At 36.4% G+C, this 21,984-nt stretch overlaps 6 protein-coding genes and 2 pseudogenes across 12 annotated transcripts; 5 read left to right on the forward strand and 3 right to left on the reverse strand.

Annotated features, from left to right (window-relative positions):
- Positions 1-9: 9 nt before the first annotated feature.
- Positions 10-3,761, reverse strand: wdr-20 (the record flags this gene model as incomplete). 3 transcript variants are annotated; one of them, NM_001348580.4, is made up of 12 exons in its annotated part: positions 13-496; positions 542-823; positions 955-1,061; positions 1,107-1,872; positions 1,920-2,124; positions 2,176-2,303; positions 2,348-2,487; positions 2,590-2,703; positions 2,747-2,814; positions 2,898-3,202; positions 3,476-3,574; positions 3,672-3,759. In NM_001348580.4, the coding sequence occupies 11 exons, from the start codon at positions 3,555-3,557 to the stop codon at positions 489-491; spliced, it is 2,205 nt and encodes a 734-aa protein (NP_001335505.1). In that variant the 3' UTR covers positions 13-488. The 3 variants fall into 3 exon arrangements, with proteins under 3 accessions (NP_001368633.1, NP_001335505.1, NP_001370272.1); NM_001383378.2 differs by having other exon boundaries at positions 16-488; positions 3,672-3,761; NM_001380736.2 differs by lacking the exon at positions 3,672-3,759 and having other exon boundaries at positions 10-505; positions 3,476-3,557.
- C08B6.18 (uncharacterized protein) lies at positions 3,706-3,738 on the reverse strand (the record flags this gene model as incomplete). The annotated part of the gene is made up of 1 exon (NM_001361766.1): positions 3,706-3,738. The coding sequence occupies one exon, from the start codon at positions 3,736-3,738 to the stop codon at positions 3,706-3,708; it is 33 nt and encodes a 10-aa protein (NP_001348766.2).
- Positions 3,762-4,253: 492 nt separating the features above from the next.
- Positions 4,254-12,625, forward strand: C08B6.8 (the record flags this gene model as incomplete). Of its 2 annotated transcripts, NM_001269256.3 has the most annotated exons (3): positions 4,254-4,399; positions 4,452-4,680; positions 12,230-12,625. In NM_001269256.3, the coding sequence occupies 3 exons, from the start codon at positions 4,310-4,312 to the stop codon at positions 12,490-12,492; spliced, it is 582 nt and encodes a 193-aa protein (NP_001256185.1). The 2 variants fall into 2 exon arrangements, with proteins under 2 accessions (NP_001256185.1, NP_001256186.1); NM_001269257.3 differs by lacking the exons at positions 4,254-4,399; positions 4,452-4,680 and having other exon boundaries at positions 12,262-12,492.
- Positions 12,626-13,546: 921 nt separating this feature from the next.
- C08B6.15 lies at positions 13,547-13,803 on the forward strand (annotated as a pseudogene). The gene has a single exon. A coding segment is annotated over exon 1 (257 nt).
- A 215-nt stretch (positions 13,804-14,018) lies between these two features.
- Positions 14,019-14,862, reverse strand: C51E3.8 (annotated as a pseudogene). Its single transcript has 2 exons — positions 14,555-14,862; positions 14,019-14,486 (listed from the first exon to the last, which is right to left on the reverse strand). Coding segments are annotated over exons 1-2 (776 nt in total).
- A 701-nt stretch (positions 14,863-15,563) lies between these two features.
- Positions 15,564-18,588, forward strand: C51E3.9 (Methyltransf_11 domain-containing protein; the record flags this gene model as incomplete). Of its 2 annotated transcripts, NM_001269258.3 has the most annotated exons (7): positions 15,564-15,634; positions 15,744-15,833; positions 16,199-16,290; positions 16,341-16,443; positions 17,557-17,650; positions 17,700-17,824; positions 18,289-18,588. In NM_001269258.3, the coding sequence occupies 7 exons, from the start codon at positions 15,629-15,631 to the stop codon at positions 18,493-18,495; spliced, it is 717 nt and encodes a 238-aa protein (NP_001256187.1). The 2 variants fall into 2 exon arrangements, with proteins under 2 accessions (NP_001256187.1, NP_001256188.1); NM_001269259.3 differs by lacking the exon at positions 15,564-15,634 and having other exon boundaries at positions 15,825-15,833; positions 18,289-18,495.
- Positions 18,263-20,502, forward strand: srsx-26 (G-protein coupled receptors family 1 profile domain-containing protein). Its single transcript, NM_001383379.1, has 8 exons — positions 18,263-18,599; positions 18,658-18,816; positions 18,885-18,988; positions 19,033-19,270; positions 19,338-19,474; positions 19,517-19,557; positions 19,625-19,718; positions 19,961-20,502. Exons 2-7 carry the CDS (start codon positions 18,704-18,706, stop codon positions 19,637-19,639), a joined length of 648 nt encoding a protein of 215 aa, NP_001369977.1. The 5' UTR covers positions 18,263-18,599; positions 18,658-18,703; the 3' UTR covers positions 19,640-19,718; positions 19,961-20,502.
- On the forward strand, positions 19,639-21,859 carry srsx-27 (G-protein coupled receptors family 1 profile domain-containing protein). The gene is made up of 8 exons (NM_073208.5): positions 19,639-19,718; positions 19,961-20,453; positions 20,500-20,603; positions 20,649-20,772; positions 20,818-20,937; positions 21,031-21,167; positions 21,215-21,416; positions 21,587-21,859. The coding sequence occupies exons 2-8, from the start codon at positions 20,341-20,343 to the stop codon at positions 21,768-21,770; spliced, it is 984 nt and encodes a 327-aa protein (NP_505609.2). The 5' UTR covers positions 19,639-19,718; positions 19,961-20,340; the 3' UTR covers positions 21,771-21,859.
- Positions 21,860-21,984: the final 125 nt, after the last annotated feature.

Below are 21,984 nucleotides of genomic sequence, written 5' to 3' on the forward strand. Positions count from 1 at the left end.
AAAATAACGATATTTAAATAAATACACAATTCATTAGACCAGAAATTAAACAACGAGAATGAAACGGGGTGAGTTTTAGGGTGAAGAAAAACTAGGCACATGGATCCTACTGGCACAGTAATATAGAAAATTAAATCTGCGAAGTTGGAACGTTAAGTCATTAATAAAAGAAAAATGTGAGCAGGTGATCATAGTTTGCAAACAATGGCAAACAACTTTGCCGGGCTTTACAATTAGAAATAATCCAGAAAAATCATGTTACAGTATACATCCTAAAGATCAGAGCATTACGCTTGACGACAATAAATAAGATTAAGTGAACAATAAAAAAGAATAAGAACCTAGTAAAGAAAATTTAAGATACCCGAAGTGGAGTGGTTAATTTGCATTCTGCCAGGCATATGTTGGGCGATGATAAACAGAAGTACTGGCAGCTGAAACCCGGTATGACGGGGATGTGATATTCGGTGAACGAAGTTGTTGTTCGCCTAAGTAACTTGGAAAACTTTTAGAGACATTTTCTTAGATTAAATAAACTCACTATTACTGTAGGTACTTGATGATCGTGAAGGTGGAACTCCATTCAAAGCATCTGAGCCGTATCCATATGAAGAAGTCATAGCGGACGTAGATCCAGATGGTTTTTGACCTGATTCCGGACTTGCTGTTCCTGGTGAATTGATGCAATCTCGTTTTGGTTGATATCTGCCGGGGCGGCCCCATGTGCAGATATATCCCTCTTGACAAGCAGTCACAACACAATCTTCTCGGAATTCAAGAACTGTCAGACGATCATGCGATACTTTTTTGCACATTAACGGTTCTGAAAAATATTTCACAAGTGCTTTCTCGTTCATTTTGTCTTTTTTTTCGTGATAGAAAAATGATTCAAAAATTTCGCGATTTTCCGGATCTGACTAGTGAATCGTATTTTAATTTTAAGTATAAGCTTACCGATCATAGGAACATCTCGAATCCCTGGACAAAATTTAGAACCCAACATCCGCGTTTCGTTACAGCAGCTTATTTGAGAAATTAGCCCGGGGTTTTGTTTCTTGGAACTGAAAATTAACATATTATTATAAATTCTGAATAAATCGACATACCTTTCAGAATTTACTGATGCACCATTCATCAATGTGCCAATTTTGTGGCCACCAACCGGATTTGATGTAGCACTGGAGCTTCCAGAAGTAAACTTCGAAAATCCTAGACGTTTTGTAAATTTCTTCTTTTTTTGTTTTTCTGGGCGAGGAGTTGTGTGATTATTAGTTATAGACTGTGAATCAGAAGATGCATTAACACCAGCACCACCAGGAGAGACTTCCTGAAGATCTTCAAGTCTTCCAACTAGAGAATTCGTCTGTACTTCGAGGGTAGTCATTGGGGCAATTATTGTTGAATTTCGATGACGTCGAATGTTTCCTTGGTTCAACATATCTTCTGTTATATCCCACAGGCATAGAAATGTGTCGTGTCCAACACTTCCTATTCGATAACGGACACTGTTTCCAGCTGGAGCTCCGTTGATAGTGTTAAACGAAGCAAGTGAACAACGAGAGAATGTTGAAGTTGCATTCATCACTCCAGAATTCAAATCTGCACTAGTAGATGGTACTGGTCCCGAACGTATTGAGAAATCCTTTGCAACGTCGTCAAACGTAGATGTCATCGCAATACCATTATTTTCCAGATCTTCTTCGGTTGTGCATAAATAAGGATCAAACTTGACCTGACTAACCCAACTTTTGTGAGCTTGTCCTCTGCAAACTACTCGTTTCTCAGCTACACTATAAACTGTTAGAAGATCATCTTCGCCGCCAGTGGCAATCAATTTTGCATCAGGGCTCCATGAGAGCGTAAGCAATCCACCTTAAATTTCATGAATATTTGATTTTTTTCGAAGATAATGAACCAACCGAAATATGATTTCATAACTGCCAGCAATTCTTGTGCATGATAATTGAAAATCCTGAGGAACCCATCATGTGACACCGTGGCCATCATTTTCCCATCTGATCCAGAGAAACTGAACTGGTGAATTGAACCTTCTCCAATTTGCCACCTGGTAACTGGATTCCGCTGAACTTTGCCTTTCCACGTGTGAATCGCGAACTTGTCACCCTGCAAAATCAATATAAATATATGCTTCCAATTTTAGAAACAAAAAGAAACCTCTTTATGAATAGTCCACGGCGGAGGCTGTGAGCTTCCATTATTGTTGCTACTCGCAGCAGAAATTCTTTGGTCATATACATAAAGATTGCCCGACACATATGACGCCAAGAAAATGTTTGAATCGCCTGAATAAAATATTATTGAAAACGAGTTTGTTTCTATTACTTACCAGGTAGCCAGCGGATACATGTGACGGAAGTTTTTTCGATGTATCTATCTTCATTGTACAGTCTGCTGAACGGTGATGATGATGATTTTTCTAGTGGGTCGATGATTTGTAATTGACCGAGAGTGAACCCTATTAGCAGCCTGAAAAGTATTAAATAATTTTGGAAACAATAATTTTGTCAATCGGTCATTATAGTATGTAAGGAAATGTATAAAATTAGCTCCAACGTTTGATAAACTTACTGGCATGATCCATTTTTAGCCGATTCCTGGTTAAAAGCATGATAAGTCGGTGAAGTACCTTTATAAACTCTCTTGTCGATCGGTCGAGATAAATCAGTTTCAGTTTGAGTTCCTCTGAAAAACAATAAAGTTTAAAGCTATCGATGAATAATCTAACCTATACGAGAACACATAAAGTTCTTTTCCAACATTGAAGCAAATCTTGTCAGCCTGTGCCTCATCCACCTATAAGTACAAGCATTCTTCAAGGTTGGGAGTTATCTTTTTGTCTGATAAAATCTACGATGTCTTGCAGAAAAAAATCTCACCATGTCTATTCGTGCTCCATTCGGCTCATTTTTATGGTGTTCGTAAGTTGAACTAGTTGGTGCCACAGCCTCGGGAGATTCCACACTTTTCTCTGCGCCATTGAGAAAGCTTACACGAACAGTAGAGCCCGCAGCTGCTATCTGACTTGCAGCAGCCGATGCGATTCCCGGTGGCATGTGGTACTGTGGAAGGGGCCGAGGACGCGAGAATTCGGCCGATGGGACGCTCCGATAGACACCTTCTCGCGTCTCGAAGTTTTTCTTTATCTCTTCTCGTGTAGGTTGAGAATGGGAAAGAAGGACACCTGCAAAAAAGCATTTATGGAAAAGTTTACCATTTGGCATGCATTTTATAATCTAGTGGATGCATCTTCGAAACGTTTTTTAATGAGGAACACTACTTATCGGAATTTGCAAAGAAACCTCAGAGGATTGAATTCGTCGATATTTAGAGATTGTCTAGATTGTCCTTTGAACTTTTTTCAATCTCATGAGACCTTATTAATCTAAAGCAATGACAGTAATGACATAATCATAAAAATTGATCAACATACTTTTCAAGCCTTTAAAAAACTTACCTTCGGAAAGAACAGAAGATTGAAGAGCAGAATTATTAGTACCACCTAGCGAAGTTGACGGTCCAAGCATATGCTGATGCATCATCGTGTGAAACCAGTCTTCAAAAAACTTTAATACAACGATGACAAAATGATTTTCACAGGGGAACATTGCGAAATTTTAAAACCTTCATTTAAGTATGACTTTAATACAAACCTTAGCTTTGAGAATATTCGCGACATTCCGCATTTCAAGCCCGTCTGCTCATCCTTAAATTTGTCAATAAAGCAGAATTGTCAAATATCTGGAAAACTCGTTTTCAGAACAGATGACGGCTTTTGAGTTTGGGGTTTTAAGAGAAAAGAGAAACAATTCCAGAGGGGCAAAACACAGATTAAAAATGTTTCCAGGAAAAAAACAAGTTTTCAGAAAACGGGAATCAGAAGATAGAAGGAAGACACTGTTAAAGTTTGATATTTCATACCGTTGAATGCGTCGCGGCTCTAAACGCTACGCATGTCTGACGGAGCGCACTTGCACTTAATTTCTTTGTGTTGAATTTTTATCCGTTTTTCTTGAAAGTTTTTCTGGATGTAAAATGTTTTTTTGAGAAAAATTAACAATTCATAGTGAATTAATTTATATTTATTAAATGTTAAACTCTAAATTTCGATACCTACATGTTATCTGTTCTTTTTTACGCATTTGGAAACGCGGGTATTTAATATATTATGAAAAACAGTCTACGTATTGCCTAATATGATTATTTTTCCTCATCTTCATCCGCAATGTTTTCAGAGTGCATGCTAGGAGCTCTTTTAAAGTCAATCAATATACCTATCAGCCGACGCGCAATGTCTACACTCTACCATACCTGTGACAAAATCGAGCAACGAATCATTTGGATCGACTGTGAAATGACAGGCCTGGACGTTGAAAAGCAGGTTAGTTTTTTGTATTTTTTAAGAACTTTGTTAATCGATAAAACTTTTTCAGACACTCTGTGAGATTGCTTTGATCGTGACAGACTCAGAATTGAATACAATTGCGACTGGGCCAGATATTGTTATTCATCAGCCAAAAGAAGTTCTTGACAACATGGAAGAATGGCCAAGAAATACGTTTCATGAAAATGGTTTAATGGAAAAAATAATTGCAAGCAAGTACTCAATGGCTGATGCTGAAAACGAAGTGATCGATTTTCTCAAATTGCACGCTCTTCCCGGTAAGACAACTATTTTTCAAAAATAGAGTAGCCAATGGAATTTATTCAAAACGATAATAAACATTTATTTAGAAACTTACCCTCGAAGTTTATAAGATATAGAATTTTAAATAATAAGAAAGTTATGTAGGAGCTGAGCGTCCTTATTTTCTTTATAAATATCGGCAAATCTGCATTTTCCTCTCTTAAATCGCGTGTGTGCCACGGGTAGGTGTTTTTGAAAAAACTTTGGACATCCGATGTCGCGCAAACCTTCGTTTTTTTTTTCATTTTTGATGTGTCCAAGTTGGCAACGCTTATAGCTCAGCGCTGGATGGATGAAAATTCGAGCTCTTTTTTTTCATCTCTTCAAAAAGGCTTTTCCTACTTTTTGTTTTTTACCGTTTCTCGATCTGAGCTCATTGAGCCGAGATATTTTGAGTCAAACTCAAAAATCGCTATTTTTCCTCATTTTCCGGTGGTTTTAATTGAAGGAAAATTCGAATATTTGAGATTATTTCACGATTTTTTAGGGGTGTATACAACTCGACCAGCTCTTTCCAACGTGTATTTTGAAAAAATTCTACGACTCTTTTAAGCTATAGAAGTGGGCTCTTTAGTGTGAAATCGAAAATTACATTTTTATTGGTGTGCAAATTAGCGATTTTTGATGGTTTTTCGGCCATAAGTCGGTCAGTTTGGCACTTTTTGGGGTAAATTTTTCGAAAAACGTATTTTTCAGGAAATTGTCTCTTCAAAAATATAATTTTTTTTACAAAAAAGTCAAAAATAACTTCAGAAATCGCAAATTTCATGATTTTCTCTAAAAAATGACGTTTTTGCTGGAAAAATAAAAAATTTTCCACTACCGAATGGGATTTTATGTTAAATTCGTAATTAGTACATAAATGCCGAATGGATGCTGAAAGCACAGCTCTCTACGACCATTTTCCACGATTTTAGTTTATTTAATTTTTGACCTCGAAATTTCAATTTCCCTCTTTTCCTGGACCAGTTTTTCACTGAAATGTGAATGTTATGTCCTAAATCTTATTATTTTTGCTATGAGAAGCGAGACAAACAAAAAGTTTTTGGCCATGAGTTCCTCGAGCCCCGTTCCTGAAGTTGTGAGCTTCAAGCCTTGCTCAGGAAGCTCAAAAGTTCATTCTTGAACAATTTTCAAATTTTAAATGCTATCATATTCTCCTTTTAACGCTGATTTCAAATATATATTTTTCTTTTTCCAATTCCTATTATGAGCTGAGTTACAGCGTTTTCAAGTTTCAGCAACGCCCGCCCGCCCCCTCTTTCCTCCTTCCTCTCCACAGAGTCTCCAGCGATGCATAGGGAGGCTGTAATATGGTCTCTAATTACTGTTACAGGATCACATATATATATATTTTACGACATATCTCTGGATAGAAGAACAATAGACATTGCCACATTTGTTTTGGTAAGAGGTCCCAATGGGCTGTAAAACAGTCTATAATATCCACCTTTCTTCCTGCAAGAATCTAAATTATAGGCAGAGCAGTCCGTAGGCCTGCTATGTCAGTAGGCTTTCACTGCCGGGTCAGAGCGCCGCAGGCGCTCTAAATCTAAATTGTGTACTGCAGGGAGACAATAAATATTTTTAAAACAGTAAAAACAGTACGACTCAATCATTAAGTGCAAGCAGAAAACATACAAAAATGTTTTACCCGGTGTGGGGTCGAACCCAGGGGGCACCCACCCAGCTGCCCCACAGACCAACCCTCTACCACTTGTCCATGGCGCGCGCGCCGCCACACACTCTGCGTGCGCGCCCCTCCTCTTTCACAGCAGCCGACGCCTGTGCAGGACCTTGCACACCTCTCCTCCCCTCCCCCTTCCTGCTCCGCGAGCCCGCCCCTCCTCAAACTTCAATCGCTTATATCTCCGCTCATAGTTGTGATAGAGACTTCGTTCTTTGAGCAATCGATCCCAAATTTCAAGGAGATCACGAATAACCCCAACACAAGTTCGAGGCGAAGCCGAGAACCTGCGCAAGCTACCTTTTCGGGCATCCCCATTCCCGAAGGGCTGGCGCGGCTTGCCACGGGTAGGTGTTTTTGAAAAAACTTTGGACATCCGATGTCGCGCAAACCTTCGTTTTTTTTTTCATTTTTGATGTGTCCAAGTTGGCAACGCTTATAGCTCAGCGCTGGATGGATGAAAATTCGAGCTCTTTTTTTTCATCTCTTCAAAAAGGCTTTTCCTACTTTTTGTTTTTTACCGTTTCTCGATCTGAGCTCATTGAGCCGAGATATTTTGAGTCAAACTCAAAAATCGCTATTTTTCCTCATTTTCCGGTGGTTTTAATTGAAAGAAAATTCGAATATTTGAGATTATTTCACGATTTTTTAGGGGTGTATACAACTCGACCAGCTCTTTCCAACGTGTATTTTGAAAAAATTCTACGACTCTTTTAAGCTATAGAAGTGGGCTCTTTAGTGTGAAATCGAAAATTGCATGTTCCCCCCTTTGTTTTTTTGGGCGCAATCCTCAAACCACCGCTTCGTGCGCTGTTCTCTTTCACAAATCTTGGGTTTTGAGGTAAAAGTATTGTTGAGTAAGCTTCTGGCTACATTTTAAAGTAAATTTTTTTCCAAAAAAGTTTGTTTTTCATTCTGAAAATCGAGCCAGAAAAAATGTTGTCAAAAAAATGAGGTTTTTGCCTTAAAAATAAAAATTTTTCCACTATCAATCGGGTTTTTATACTAAATTCGTAATAAGTACATAAATACCGAATGGATGCTGAAAGCACAGCTCTCTACGACCATTTTCCACGATTTAGTTTATTTAATTTTTGACCTCGAATTTTCAGTTTCCCTCTTTTCCTGGACCGGTTTTTTACTGAAATGTGAATTTTATGCCCTAAATCTTATTATTTTTGCTATGAGAAGCGAGACAAACCAAAAGTTTTTGGTCATGAGTTCCTCGAGCCGCGTTCCTGAAGTTGTAGGCTTCAAGCTTTGCTCAGGAAGCTGAAAAGTTCATTCTTGACCAATTTTCAAATTTTCAAATGCTATAATATTCTCCTTTTAACGCTGATTTCAAATATATATTTTTCTTTTTCCAATTCTTATTATGAGCGGAGTTACGGCGCTTTCAAGTTTCAGCAACGCCCGCCCGCCCCCTCTTTCCTCCTTCCTCTCCACAGAGTCTCCAGCGATGCATAGGGAGGCTGTAATATGGTCTCTAATTACTGTTACAGGATCACATATATATATTTTACGACATATCTCTGGATAGAAGAACAATAGACATTGCCACATTTGTTTTGGTAAGAGGTCCCAATGGGCTGTAAAACAGTCTATAATATCCACCTTTCTTCCTGCAAGAATCTAAATTATAGGCAGAGCAGTCCGTAGGCCTGCTATGTCAGTAGGCTTTCACTGCCGGGTCAGAGCGCCTGCGGCGCTCTGAATCTAAATTATAGGCAGAGCAGGCCGAAGGCCTGCTATGCCAGTAGGCTTTAGCTGCCGGGTCAGAGCGCCGCAGGCGCTCTAAATCTAAATTGTGTACTGCAGGGAGACAATAAATATTTTTAAAACAGTAAAAACAGTACGACTCAATCATTAAGTGCAAGCAGAAAACATACAAAAATGTTTTACCCGGTGTGGGGTCGAACCCAGGGGGCACCCACCCAGCTGCCCCACAGACCAACCCTCTACCACTTGTCCATGGCGCGCGCGCCGCCACACACTCTGCGAGCGCGCCCCTCCTCTTTCACAGCAGCCGACGCCTGTGCAGGACCTTGCACACCTCTCCTCCCCTCCCCCTTCCTGCTCCGCGAGCCCGCCCCTCCTCAAACTTCAATCGCTTATATCTCCGCTCATAGTTGTGATAGAGACTTCGTTCTTTGAGCAATCGATCCCAAATTTCAAGGAGATCACGAATAACCCCAACACAAGTTCGAGGCGAAGCCGAGAACCTGCGCAAGCTACCTTTTCGGGCATCCCCATTCCCGAAGGGCTGGCGCGGCTTGCCGCGCTAGTCTGCCTTCCCTTCTACATTAAATCCCAATGTTGCAAGGTTGTCCATTTTTGTCGAAAAAATAAAAGTAGGGCAACTTTTCGACACATGATGTCCAAAAAACATGTAATGGTACTTTGAGAGTTTATAGCTCAGCGGGGAGTGGCCCGAAAATTTTGATTTTTGTTTCTCCCCCTTTCAAAAATCTGTCCCAGTATGGTCATCAAAACGGGGTTGCACAATTTTGCTCCGGGAGCCCACGGGAGTCGGAAAACTGAAGCTACTTCATTTTGGTGGATGTGTTAGTACTGGCAAAAAACCACTTTTAATTGATGCAAAATTCGAGTTTTTCTTGGATCTTTTCAAAACTTGACACATAGTTAGGCCTGACGGAGCCCGATTTTTTGAGCCATAATTCAAAATATTTGACCTACTTTCGAAAATGTAGGCCATCATTAAAGTTTTCGAAAAACTAAAAAGATGAACATTTATTTAATCGACGTGAAAAACTGCATTGCCTCCTTCTCTCTCTCTTGGTTCGCTCATTGATGTGAGTTGGATTATTTTCATTTCTTACTTTTTCACGTGAACATTTTTATTTAATTTTTTGAACAAAAAAATATTTTTAAGAAAACTTTACACAAACTCAAACAATTGTATTTTCCCTGCTCCGTCCTGGCCCGTTCTTGGAGCAATCAATAGCTAATCAAGTGTTGCTTCTTTTAACATTATCAAAATTTAAAATGGTCGTAACTCAGTCAGTTGAGGTCCAAAATGATCCAAATTTTTTCCAGCTTACCAACTTAACCTACTGCGAAGCCTAGCGCACTGTGTGCGCTAGTCTGCCTCTTCCTATATTAAATCCTGAAATTGCATTCTTGACAGAAATAAAAAATAAGGGCATGTTTTCGACATGGGGTGTCCCGAGAAATGTGACTGCACTTTGAGAGCTTATATCTTGGCTTAGGGTTGGCGGTTTTTTGAGCAATTTGTTTCAATAGCTTACAAAGATAGCGCCTTCCATCGTCATCATTGTGGGGGGCGCTTTTGGGAAGGCTAAAACACTGATTTGGGCGGGATTCTGGAGTATGGTCGAAATGGATGTATTCTTTGTACTGACGAATTTCATGTTTTTTCAGCCCCAAATCTTCCGTTTTTCTGACATTTGGTTCCAATTTGTGCGCAAGAGAGAACTTCGTATTTCCAATTTTTTGAAACTATTTTGAAAAAAATTGGCCCACTTTCCAAAATGTAGGCCATCATTCAATTTTTGCAAAATCAAAAAGATTGATTAAACGTGAAAAACTTTTCTACCACTCTCTCTCTTTCTCTATTTTTGGTGATGAATTCGATAATTTTCATTTCTTATTTTTAATAACGTGAGGAAAACTCAATTTTTAAGACTTTTCGAGATTTTTACTTTTTCCCTAATCTAATTGAGGGCCGCACTTTTTGAACATGTTGGCTACTTTTAACCTGACTTCCAGCAGGACAGGCTGGAGGCCTGCAATGCTATTGTTTTTCAGTCAAACCCAAAAATCAGGGATTAGGGCCGCCTTCTTACTCTTTGAAACGTTAGGCCTTTTCTATCCCTACTCCCAGCAGAGCAGGCTGGAGGCCTTCTCTGAGAGGTATGTTTCTATAACTACGTATGTTTTTGGAAAGGTAATGAAAAAGGTCACCTAGGTCAGTTAACCGGATTGAGGGCCGGAGGCCCGAATACACAAAAGTATTGGACAGCCGTTAAGCCTATACTGAGCCTAAAAACTCGAGTTGAGGGCCGCAGGCCCGAATACACGAAGAAGTGTTGGAGATCCGTCAAGCCTATTTTTAGCATAATAATTCAGTTCGAGTGTCGCAAGCCCAAATAGACGCAGAAGCGTTGGACAACTTTTAGGCCTATTCTGAGCCCAATAATTCATGTTGAGGGCCGCAGGCCCGAATACACATAGAAGCGTTGGACAACTGTTAAGCCTATTTTAAGCAAAAAATTCGAAAAGTGGAAATTTTTATTTCTAAAATTAATATTAAACTAAATTTGGCCGGTCTTGACAAACTTCAGCACATTTACTTGGCATTTACTCAACACTTGACTAAACTTTAATAAAGCGAATTATTCTTGAGTTACTCTACGCCGAACCAAACTGCGAAGCCTAGCAAATCTCCGAAACTATTTTGAAAAAAATTGGCCCACTATCCAAAATGTAGGCCATCATTCAATTTTTGCAAAATCAAAAAGATTGATTAAACGTGAAAAACTTTTCTACCACTCTCTCTCTTTCTCTATTTTTGGTGATGAATTCGATAATTTTCATTTCTTATTTTTAATAACGTGAGGAAAACTCAATTTTGAAGACTTTTCGAGATTTTTACTTTTTCCCTAATCTAATTGAGGGCCGCACTTTTTGAACATGTTGGCTACTTTTAACACTGATTTGAGCGGGATTCTGGAGTATGGTCGAAATGGATGTATTCTTTGTACTGAAGAGTTTTATATTTTTCAGTCCCAAACGTGCAGTTTTTGTGTCAGTTGGTTCCAATTTGTGCGCAAGAGAGAACTTTGTATTACCAATTTTTTGAAACTATTTTGAAGAAAATTGGTCCATTTTCCAAAATGTAGGCCATCATTCAAATTTTGCAAAATTAAAAAGATGGATTAACCGTGAAAAACTTTCCTACCACTCTCTCTCCCTCTCTATTTTGGGGATGAATTCGATCATTTTCATTTCTTATTTTTATAACGTGAGGAGAATTTAATTTTTAAGATATTTCGAGATTTCTACTTTATTTTAATCCTATTGAAAATCGCACAAGGGGTGTGCGGCAAATTTGCCAAAATTGCCGAGCTCGACAAATTTTGAACTTTGCCGCACACGTAAAAAATTTGGCAGTGCAATTTTGACAAAAACTATTGGTCTACAAAAGTTTTGTAAAATGGCACAAAATTGAGTTATAGTGATGGTTAATCAAAATTTTGAGATTTGCCGCACACCCCTGGACCGCACTATTCGAAAATTTTAACCTCACTTCCAGCTGGGCAGGCCGGAGGCCTGCGATGCTATTGTATTTCACTCAAACCCAAAAAGCCTTCTTACACTTAGAAACTTTAAGCCATTTCTATCCCTACTCCCAGCAGAGCAGGCCGGAGGCCTCCTATGAGACTACGTCTGTTTTTGAAAAGGCCAGTTAATCCGGATTGAGGGCCGCAGGCCCGAATACACATAGAAGTGTTGGACAATCGTTAAACCTACTCTAAGCCCAATAAATCAGGATGAGTGCCGCAGGCCCGAAAACACTTAAAAAAGACCCAGAAAAAATATTATCTTCAAATGGCCATGGCTCAGTCAATTTTGGTTAAAAAAGATCCAAATTTTCCCCAGTTTACCAACTTGATCTACTGCGAAGCCTAGCGCGCTTGACGCGCTAGTCATTATTGTTACTAATTTATGATTCATCTAACTTACAACACATCTTACTTGTTTGAAACAATTTGTAAAATCAACAGTGAAACACTTTAAGCGTTTATGATATTAATTTTATAAGTTTCCTTGATTTTAATGATACATAATTGTAGGTAAAAGCCCGATTGCCGGAAATTCCATTTATATGGATCGTCTTTTCATCAAGAAGTACATGCCAAAGCTCGATAAGTTTGCTCACTACAGATGTATAGATGTCTCAACTATCAAAGGACTTGTACAGAGATGGTATCCTGATTATAAACATCCAAAAAAACAGTGTACCCACCGTGCATTCGACGATATTATGGAGTCAATTGCTGAATTGAAAAACTACAGAGAAAGCATTTTCGTGAAATCTACTGCGTCGTCATTTTAATTTCTTTAATTTTGTTTTTGTTCTGTTTTTATTTGATTTGGGTTTGTTTTCTTGAATCTCAGTGATCATTTTCAATTTGTTCATACTTTTAGTCGTTAAAACAATTGTTTGGAAGTAATAAATTGAAAATTTTTCCGCTTGAATTGAATGAAAATTAAAGGGATACTTTTGAATAACAATGTCTTCAAAATAGATAAAATATGAAAACTGAAAACCAGGCATACAAACAACAGAGGAGAAAGTAAATACAATTTCGTTAAGATGAATACAATTTTCATTGAGAACAACTAAAGATGCCACAAAAATTTTGCAATTCGATAATTTTGAACTAACGATGTGGTCAACTGTTTTTTTCTTAAGCCTTGATGTAAAATAATCTAGAATAATAATAATCTAGATTATAATCTTGTTTCTGAAACTTATTTTCTTGTTTATCGTTTTTTTTTGAGTTCTCAGGTTTACAAATTATAAAAATTTTACGAAACGTTCTTTTAAAAACTTCGAAAAAACGTTCTTCGAACTGCATATATAGTACTGTAGTATTTAATTTTTATATTATATCGATTTATCGATTAACTATTTAAGTATCATAAATCGAGCCCGTAAATCGATACAAGCGCTACAGTAATCATTTAAAGTATTACTGTAGTTTTGACTGCGAGATATTCTGCGCGTCAAATATGTTGCACAATTCGCATTCTTAGAATTTGTTGTACCCGTAATACAGTAAGAATATCAAATTAAAAATGAAACATTCGAACAAGTTTTTTCTCATGATTTTCATTAAGTCATGTCACAAAATATCATCAATTTCAATAACGAAAATTGGACCAAAAGGACGAATTTTACGATTGACAGGGAACAATTGTCCGAGTTGTATTCATATCTTACCCATTTTAACTTGTATACCAAGTCTATAAGAGTTTTCTTAATTTGTAAAACGATTTCATGATGCAAATTTTGAAACCTCAATTATAGAGCGGAAATGGAAGTGTGCAAAACTATTAGAGGCGCCTTAGTAGTAGAAGAAATAAAACGTATATTATTTTCAGAAATGATAAAGCTTGACGCTAAGTTGCGCAAACTACAAGAAAATCAACGTGGACTCGCAAAAATGATAGTGATGAATAAGGGAAGAAAAGGAAAATCAACTAAAGATCTTCCACCCAGCACCACGCATTCGACTCCTTTACGACGCAGTACACGCATTCGACGAGCTCCTGAAAGATATGGTTTAACTATGAAGCCGCCTGCAACCTCCAATGGGATCCCTAATGCAAAAGGTCCAGCCGCCACTCGCAACGGAAGTTCCTGAGAAAGAATCAAGGATAGAATCTGAACTTGGGATGTTAATAAATTTTTTGTGTTTGAATGTGATCACTGGCAAAGATTTCAGGTCAATCCTTACAGTTTGCAGCAATTTGTAAAAACATTTGTTAAAAAACGCTTCTGGTCGAATGTCTGCTACTGGTGGTGATCATATTGATCAAATGAATATGAGTACCTACGCGACTGGAGCACCAGGTTCAGATCTTCCGGACACTCATGATGACAATAAAGTAAGTGTGAAATGCAGAAGAATTATTAGTTTTTTTTTTCAATGTTCTGGAATCCTGGAATTGTCCGTAGTTGTAGTTGTACGAAATTTGAATTGTTCCGCGTCCAAAATAGCATCCTCTATGGGAAGCAACAGTGTTTGAAATTGTTGAATTTGAGCATGGATAGAAATAAGTTATTTGATCAGAAGCAGAACAATAAAGACCAGAAGATGCACATGAGTTTCCGTCGGCTGGAGTATAACCAGGAGTTTTAGGGTCCAAAAAGCTACTTGTTGGTCCTCTTTCAAACCAGTTATAAAATCCTCCACGGTAGAAACAGTTTGATGCATCTTGATCGGACTGATGTCTGAAATTCATCAATTTTGAAGTTTCTTGAATAGCATGGGCAAAGAAAGCCGTCAAATCTCGTTTCTTATTTTCATGCAGTATATACATCTGCAAAAATATGAAATAATCTCGAAATGTGGCAATACTTGAATTTTGAAGAAAAAATATTTACATACAGTATTGTTGACATTGATCGAAGTTCCAAATTCTGGAAAGTATCTGGATGCAATTTTGAAAACATCGTAAGAATATGGCCAGCAACTCGAAGGACCCCATCCAAGATTGGCAAATGGGAACAGGTCTTCAAACATTTCTCTCGTGAACCAGCATTCTAGTTTTGAAGCAGGAAGATTATTTGGATCCGTTGGCGGAGTGCATGATTTCGGAGGTCCATTGCCGCTTTTGGACACAATCTACCATTTCGAAAACGATATGCATACACAATAGAACAGTCTATAAAAGTGAAATTCGCATAAGTTTCTGCTTTAAAAGCTTACACGATATAAAAACAGCTATGAGTACGGAATTGATGATAATCATAATATTCAATCAACATTTGAATGTGTTCAAGTTTTGTTTAAGTACTTTTTATTTATTTTATTATTCAAAACACACATTGACGATGCATCAATTTTTAAACTTGTATAGTCGCTATAACATAGCACATTTGGCAATTATGAAAACAATTATTAAATAACACATTTTTTCAGATTGACAAATTGAAATTTTCAAACGCATGTAACCACTTTTTTCAGCGATTGATCTGCAAAGGATTCCCAGTATACACAAAAAAGTCATATTGATGGGGTTTAAAGAGAGCTCGGAGTAAAAAATCTCGAAGGCACAAATCTTCCCATATTTTGTCCAGCTGATTCAAGAAAAACTGTTTGATTCAAAGTTTGAATAATTTTTTTAAAACTCCTACTGAATTCTAAATGTCTTTAATTACTTTTCAAGATATTCATAATTCCGATATTTAACCAATAAATCTCAAGATCATTGATTTCCCACAACACGCTGTCACCACCTACACGTGTTCACCAGAAAGTCGTTTCCCAGATCGAAATTTAACAGTGTGCAAACTTCTTTCGCCGCGCTACTCCACTTGTTGCTCATCCATCTTTTCCGCTTCTTCTCATCCTCATTTTCACTCCCCCACTTGTGTTGTTTCCTCATTTCTTTCCACCAGAGCCTAGAGAAGAAGATATTTCTCGCCGTTTGTCCAGGTGTACAACAATCAACGCTTCAAGATGGTGGTCAGTTTTTTTTTCAATTTTCAAATACTTTTATCTAAACTTATATAGTGAATACACAAGAATTACACAAATCTGATTCCGTAATTGTAAAAATATGCAATTGTTACAGAGAGTAAAGTTTGGAAAAGAACAGTATGAAGCTATCAAGAAATTTGAAGTTCAGCATCACGGAGATTTCTGGAAGTTGATTATGGATAAAGTAAGTTTGATTTTAAACTTGATACTAAATCTTACAACGTATTATCCAAATAAACATACCATGTCACGGTTTTTTTAGACTTTAATTTTTTCTTTATACAATAGATTTTTAAAGGTATTATGTATAGTATTTTTTGTTACTTTTATGAAATACTCACAAAAAGAAGTAATCATAAAATAGTAATTTTTCGCTAGAAGTCACAGGTTTCTATTGGATCTTCGATGCCTTGGCGTCTAGAGCCACTAGTGCTTTGGGGCCTAGATAGAACTAAAAGTTTTACAAAGTTTTATTCTCGAATAAAATGGTTCAAATGCAATTTCTAACACACGTAAATTTTTAACCCAAAAATAAGTCTACTTTTTCAGATGGGAAAATCCGATGGTCTTTCAATCTTGGACGTCTCAGAGGAAGCTTGTTTATTTGCTTTGACTTTGGCTGAAAATCACCCAACCAACAAGTAAGCATGGGCAATAAAAGAATGGAATTAGAATATAGGTTTGTTTTCAGGCTAACAATTATGACATCGAGTGTAAGACCAACTTTCGATTTTCCTGTCAATGTCCAATATCACAAAGGGAGCATCCTGAGAAATGCCGATTCAATCGCCCAGGTGTGTTCGGAAGCGTTCTTTTTAGTTATTGAATCTCAAAGAACCAATCACATAAAAATCAAGTTAATGTGACCTATCAAATAATTGATAGAATATCGAAAGATCTGGGTTGATTGGTGTAAGTGTGTGCGTGCAGATGTGTGAGTTGCCATCTGTTATGTAACAACACATGCTCATTTTTTCTTCTCTGGAGCCGCCAAAACAGCGAAAAAGACCCGTGGTGACAAGATAATTGTGTCGTGAACCTTCGATCAGAAGATTTTTGAAGTTTACTCAGAGCCTTTTCGTTTTTTGAGGCGACGAATAAGATGGCGGATTGAATTACACGGTCTAGAGTTGAAGATGAAAAAAGCCCGCATGAAACACTCGTTAAATTAGAAGATACCGGGGTAAAGGAGACAGAGACGTTTGACCAAAAATCACTTGAATTACGTACTCCGTTGGCTTTTGACACTACTTCAAAATATATCTTAAAGTTGACAAACATTGTTTACAATTGTCAAAAACTTTTGAAAAACTCTATTATCTACAAAACGATTGATCGAAAGTTTTAGATGTTTTTCAAAAATGATAGAATGTTTAAAACTGTGAATGAATTGATAACAGCAATTAAAGATACCGTTCATTAAAAAAAACAGTTTTGTGTAAATACTTATGTATTTCAACATATGTTTAGTAATAAATTTCTAAAGGTATTGTCAATCCAAGAAATATTTTGTGCCACCTATCCTTGGAAAAATTTAAAAAAAATTATAGCAATTTCTTTTTTAAAAAATTCATGTGTTTTTTTTATTAATTTTTATATTAATCTTTAATTTTTATTACAATTCACGAATCAATCATTGAAACAATGATGTGTTAGAGTTCTACATATTAAAAAAGAAGTTGGTATTTTCGAAAGTCAACAATTATTCCTCTCCCTTTGTAGATTTTAGAAATTACTTTCAACGAATCCGTCTGATCATTTTGTAAGTGTTGAACAATTAAAAAATATTATTCACGAGTTCATGCTACAGAGTTTCTCACGCCTCCGAACAACTTGTTGCCGAACTAGTTCTACTTATATCTTTCTCAAAAATAAAAACTTCCGCCTAAAATACAATTTATTTTCAGAGTGGTCCCTTTGATCTCATTATTTTCAACGAGATTTCACACGATATTGGAGATATTGATGGATTGTTCAAAAAGCTGAAAACTCTTCTTAAAGGTTGATCGAATTCGGACGATACTTGAAGAAAATTGTTATTAACTTTTAGATGGAGGTCAAATAGTTCTCTTTTCTCGCCCCAAGAATCCACCATTGCCAGTTCCCGATATATGTCTCATGCTTTGGAGAAAACTTGCAGCTACTAAAGAGGAATTGCTTGCATCAGCAAACGCCGTAAGTGATTATTCAGCTGACTTTTTTGACTACTTAGACTTGGATTCCCACGGATCATGGGAAGATCAGTCATCAGACTAGATTACTGAGTATGATCGAAATGTTTTTGAAGCATCTCGTGATCTCAATTAAAACACAGATGGAGTACTTAGTCAGTAAGAATATAAAATTCCAGGAATTACGAGGAAATTTGATTTTAAAACACTTCCGTCAAAACCTATGCCAGTCCATTTCAGATCATAATCATCAATAAACCAACATTGTATGATTTCTAAATATGCTTGAATGTAACCAAAATTTCATTAAAAATCAAAAAGTCAAAAATAATTTAATAATATTAGTCAGCATAAACCTTTGCCAGAAATTGTTAATTAACTCTCAGTCAGCTGTCATGAATTCCCAGTTGAACCTTTTTTTTTAATAGGAATTTGGGAAAGTATTCCAAAAAAAAAAACCAATTTCAGGCTCAACTCAATTCTACATGCTTCTCTGCAGCCGTTCCAATTTCTGTCGACAAGGTTCAATGGGAGAATATTTTGTATTCCGGTTGCTTCCCAGCCGTCAAGAACACCCCAAAATGTGATGAACGTACTATTCGTGATTTCTGTGTTTCAAAGTCTGGAAAATTCGAATTCGAGGAGAAACTTTTGATCGTTATGTTACGTAAATAATTATTTGATTTTGTTATTGAATGTTTGTCTGCAGGGTTCACTTTCCCTAGTTGGTCCAATGATTGGATTTTATGAATAAACTCACGTACTCTGATCTTCTCTTTTGGTAGAAAAAGTTGCATTTTGCACGACACAATCCTGTGAAAAAACGGAAAAGTTTTCAGATTTCTGTATTCTGTTCCTTGTTTCATTCATTGATTCTATTAAAATGTTCGATCATTTGGATCTTAATTTACTTCCACTTGCGATCTTCTTTATTTTTTGTTCAACTATTGGAGTGATTGGAAATTTAATTATGATAATATGCTGCTCTGTTACAAAGTAAGTGTGGAATTTAATAATTACTGGGCATATTAAATACCGGCACTATAAAATAATTTAATTTTCAGAAGACTTCATTCTCCTTGTTATTTTTTAATATCACTAACATGCCTAATTGATGCATTTCATATTAGTGGGCAATTTCCATTCCTCATTGAATATTTCACAGGAAGTTGGTTGAATTGAATATATTCTAACTTTTTTTCAAACTTCCAGTCACATCGAGTCAATCAGAATGCTATTTTATTCTGATTCTTCCAATCGTTGGATATTGTGCAGGTGGTCCATTGATTCTAGCGATGGGAATTGATCGGTTCATTGCTGTCAAATTTCCAACATCGTATCGGTATTATCAGCAGGCTTCTGTAAAATATCTTTCAATACAGTTGGTGTTCCCCATTTTCTACACTCTATTTTTTCTTGTCTTCGGATTTTTGGAAAGAGATTCAACAATGTAAGGTTTCCTGAGATCTGGAGCTTAGAAATGATACAGCAAGTTGTTTCTTACGTGATTTATTCAGGCAAATAACATGTGCAAACCCGCTTGCGCTTAATGGCCCTTCTTTTCAATGGTATAATTATACATGCGCATTTATTTATTTTGGAATACTTTTTGTCTACATAAAAGTCTACGTTCTTCTAAAGTTTAACAAAACAAGTATGACCACTGCGTTTTCATAACATTTTATGTATCTTCTAGGCTCTCGCTTCAAAGCTGTATTTCGCTCAATCCTAGTAACTGTAAGTTTCGTCCTGTTTGGATGGGCAACTACAACTATTGCAAACGCAGCTTCTTATTCTGTTACAGACAATGTTGATATAGCTCATTTGATTCAAACTTATGCAGGAATTACTGTCAACTTTGCAGCCGCATCGAACGTATTCGTTTTCTATTCAATAAAGTAAGTAGATATTGTTGCTAGTTTTTTTCAAGTATAGTTTCTAAGTTATTCTTTTTAAATACTATTTTGGCAAAAGAAAAGTTGACTGACCGGCAAAGACAAAAATGTTTTGAATTTTTTCAGTTTGTTTTTAGAATTTTGCAACTTTACTAAGTTTACAAAAATTATAATTCTTAAGACCTAATGTATTAAAAAATGTATTGTCATTTTTCAGTCTTTAAGTCTAAAAATAAAAATTTCAGTTCCGAATATCGTGAAGCTATCCGTGCCTTATTTGGACAATCCAAGAAAATCGGAGCAATTCACACCGAGACATCTACATCTCAAGAAGTGGTTCATAATTCAAAACGATCAAAGTCTGTTTCTATATTATCAATGCCCAAGTTTGTCTCATCATCTAAATTATCTTCCACAAATCCCAGAAGAATGACACTTGTTTGATCTAATTTTGCTTTGACCACTTCATCTTTGTGTAACCATGTGAGCTCCGCCCTTTCTCATTCGCGTTTTCCCATGTGAATATTTGGGATGGCTGATAGTGTTGCTGATGTTGATTTGAGCTATAAACTACATTCTATAAAAATCTTTTCGATCTTCTCAAACTGTTTCATTTCTGCTCAAAATGTTTGATTATATTGACCCACTTATTCTCCCACTCGGTTTCTTTTTCTTCTTCTGTTCTGTGATTGGAGTTATTGGAAATGTTATTATGGTTATTTGTACTATTAGAACAAAGTTAGTTTTTTTTTGAATAATAACATAAATATAAATTAAATTCAAGACGCTTCCGTTCACCGTGCCATCTTCTCATTTGTGCAACATGCATCGCAGATTTGCTTCATGTTTGTGGTCAATTCCCTTTTTGTGTACATCTTTTTGGAAATTGTACGTTTCAATACTACTCCGATTTTTTTAAAATCAATTTTTCAGTAACTTCCTCACAAGCTCAATGCTTCTATATTCTTACAATTCCCATCGTTGGTTTCACTACTGGTGGACCATTAATTTTAAGCATGGGGATTGATAGATTCATAGCTGTTAAGTTTCCAACGAAGTAATTTCTTGAAAATAATTTTTCATTTCTAATACATGCATTCAGATATCGTTATTACCAAGAAGAGCCAAAATTTTATGTACTTGGTCAATTGGCGTTTCCTTTATTATACAGCGTGTTTTTCTTGGTGTATGGGTTCATTGTTCGAGATACAAATGTTAAAAAGTGAGTACTATGAATTTTTTCTTTCTAGAAAGTAGAAGTGTTGTTTCTGATGGGAAAAACGGTAATATTGTGTTCTTAACATCAAACGTTTAGCCAACTCGTGTGTTCAAACCCGCTGTCCCTGAATGGATCTTCATTTCAAATGTTCACATATTCCAGTGCTGTTATCTATGTTGCTGTAGTGCTTGTATACTCCGCTGTTTACCTCATGTTAAAATCCAACAAAGCCAGTAAGTAATTTAAATGAAAATAAAATTATAAAAGTAATCAATTGAAGGTGCTAGATTCAAAAATGTCTTCCGATCGATATTGGTTACCGTTGGATTTGTACTACTGGGTTGGGTGACCACTACAACAGCTAACACTTTAGCGTTTGTTGTTACGAGTGACCTTTTTACGATTCAACTCATTCAAATGTATGCTGGAATTACTGTCAATTTTGCTGCCGCGTCTAATGTTTTTGTGTTTTATGCAATCAAGTAAGTTTTAAAACAAATAATTGAGTTGATTTAGTTGGTTTTTATCTTGTAAAGAATACACTTTTAGAAAGGTTTACTAGTTTTCTAGAGAATGTAAAAATTTCATTGGAATAGTTTATCGATTGAAAATTTTTTGTTTAGTAAACAACAATTAAAAACGCATATTTCAGTTCCGAGTACCGATCCGTGATAAAAACAATGTTCGGAATAAGCTTGAAAGGTGTAATGATCTTCGAACCATCAAGTACCCAAACAGTTACAAAAGTTGCCCCAGCTCGTTCAACATCTCAACCATCAATCATGTTCCAAAAATCTTCTTTAACAGCAGCAGCTCGACGAATGACAGTTGTATAATGCATTTCTTTCACTTCTAATATTTTTCAAATGTATCCTTATGCATATATTTTTCACATTTGTCGTTTCAATAAATTGGTTATTTGGTCTGCCAATTCAATGACTTTTGATAATCAAATTGAAAAAAAATTCAATTTGATATTTATTACTAACATGTACGTTGACTACTTGTCACAAACTTTATAACTGGCCAATGAGTAGGGAAAAAAGTTGA

Source organism: Caenorhabditis elegans, chromosome V (assembly GCF_000002985.6).
Source record: "Caenorhabditis elegans chromosome V".
NCBI lineage: Eukaryota > Metazoa > Nematoda > Chromadorea > Rhabditida > Rhabditidae > Caenorhabditis > Caenorhabditis elegans.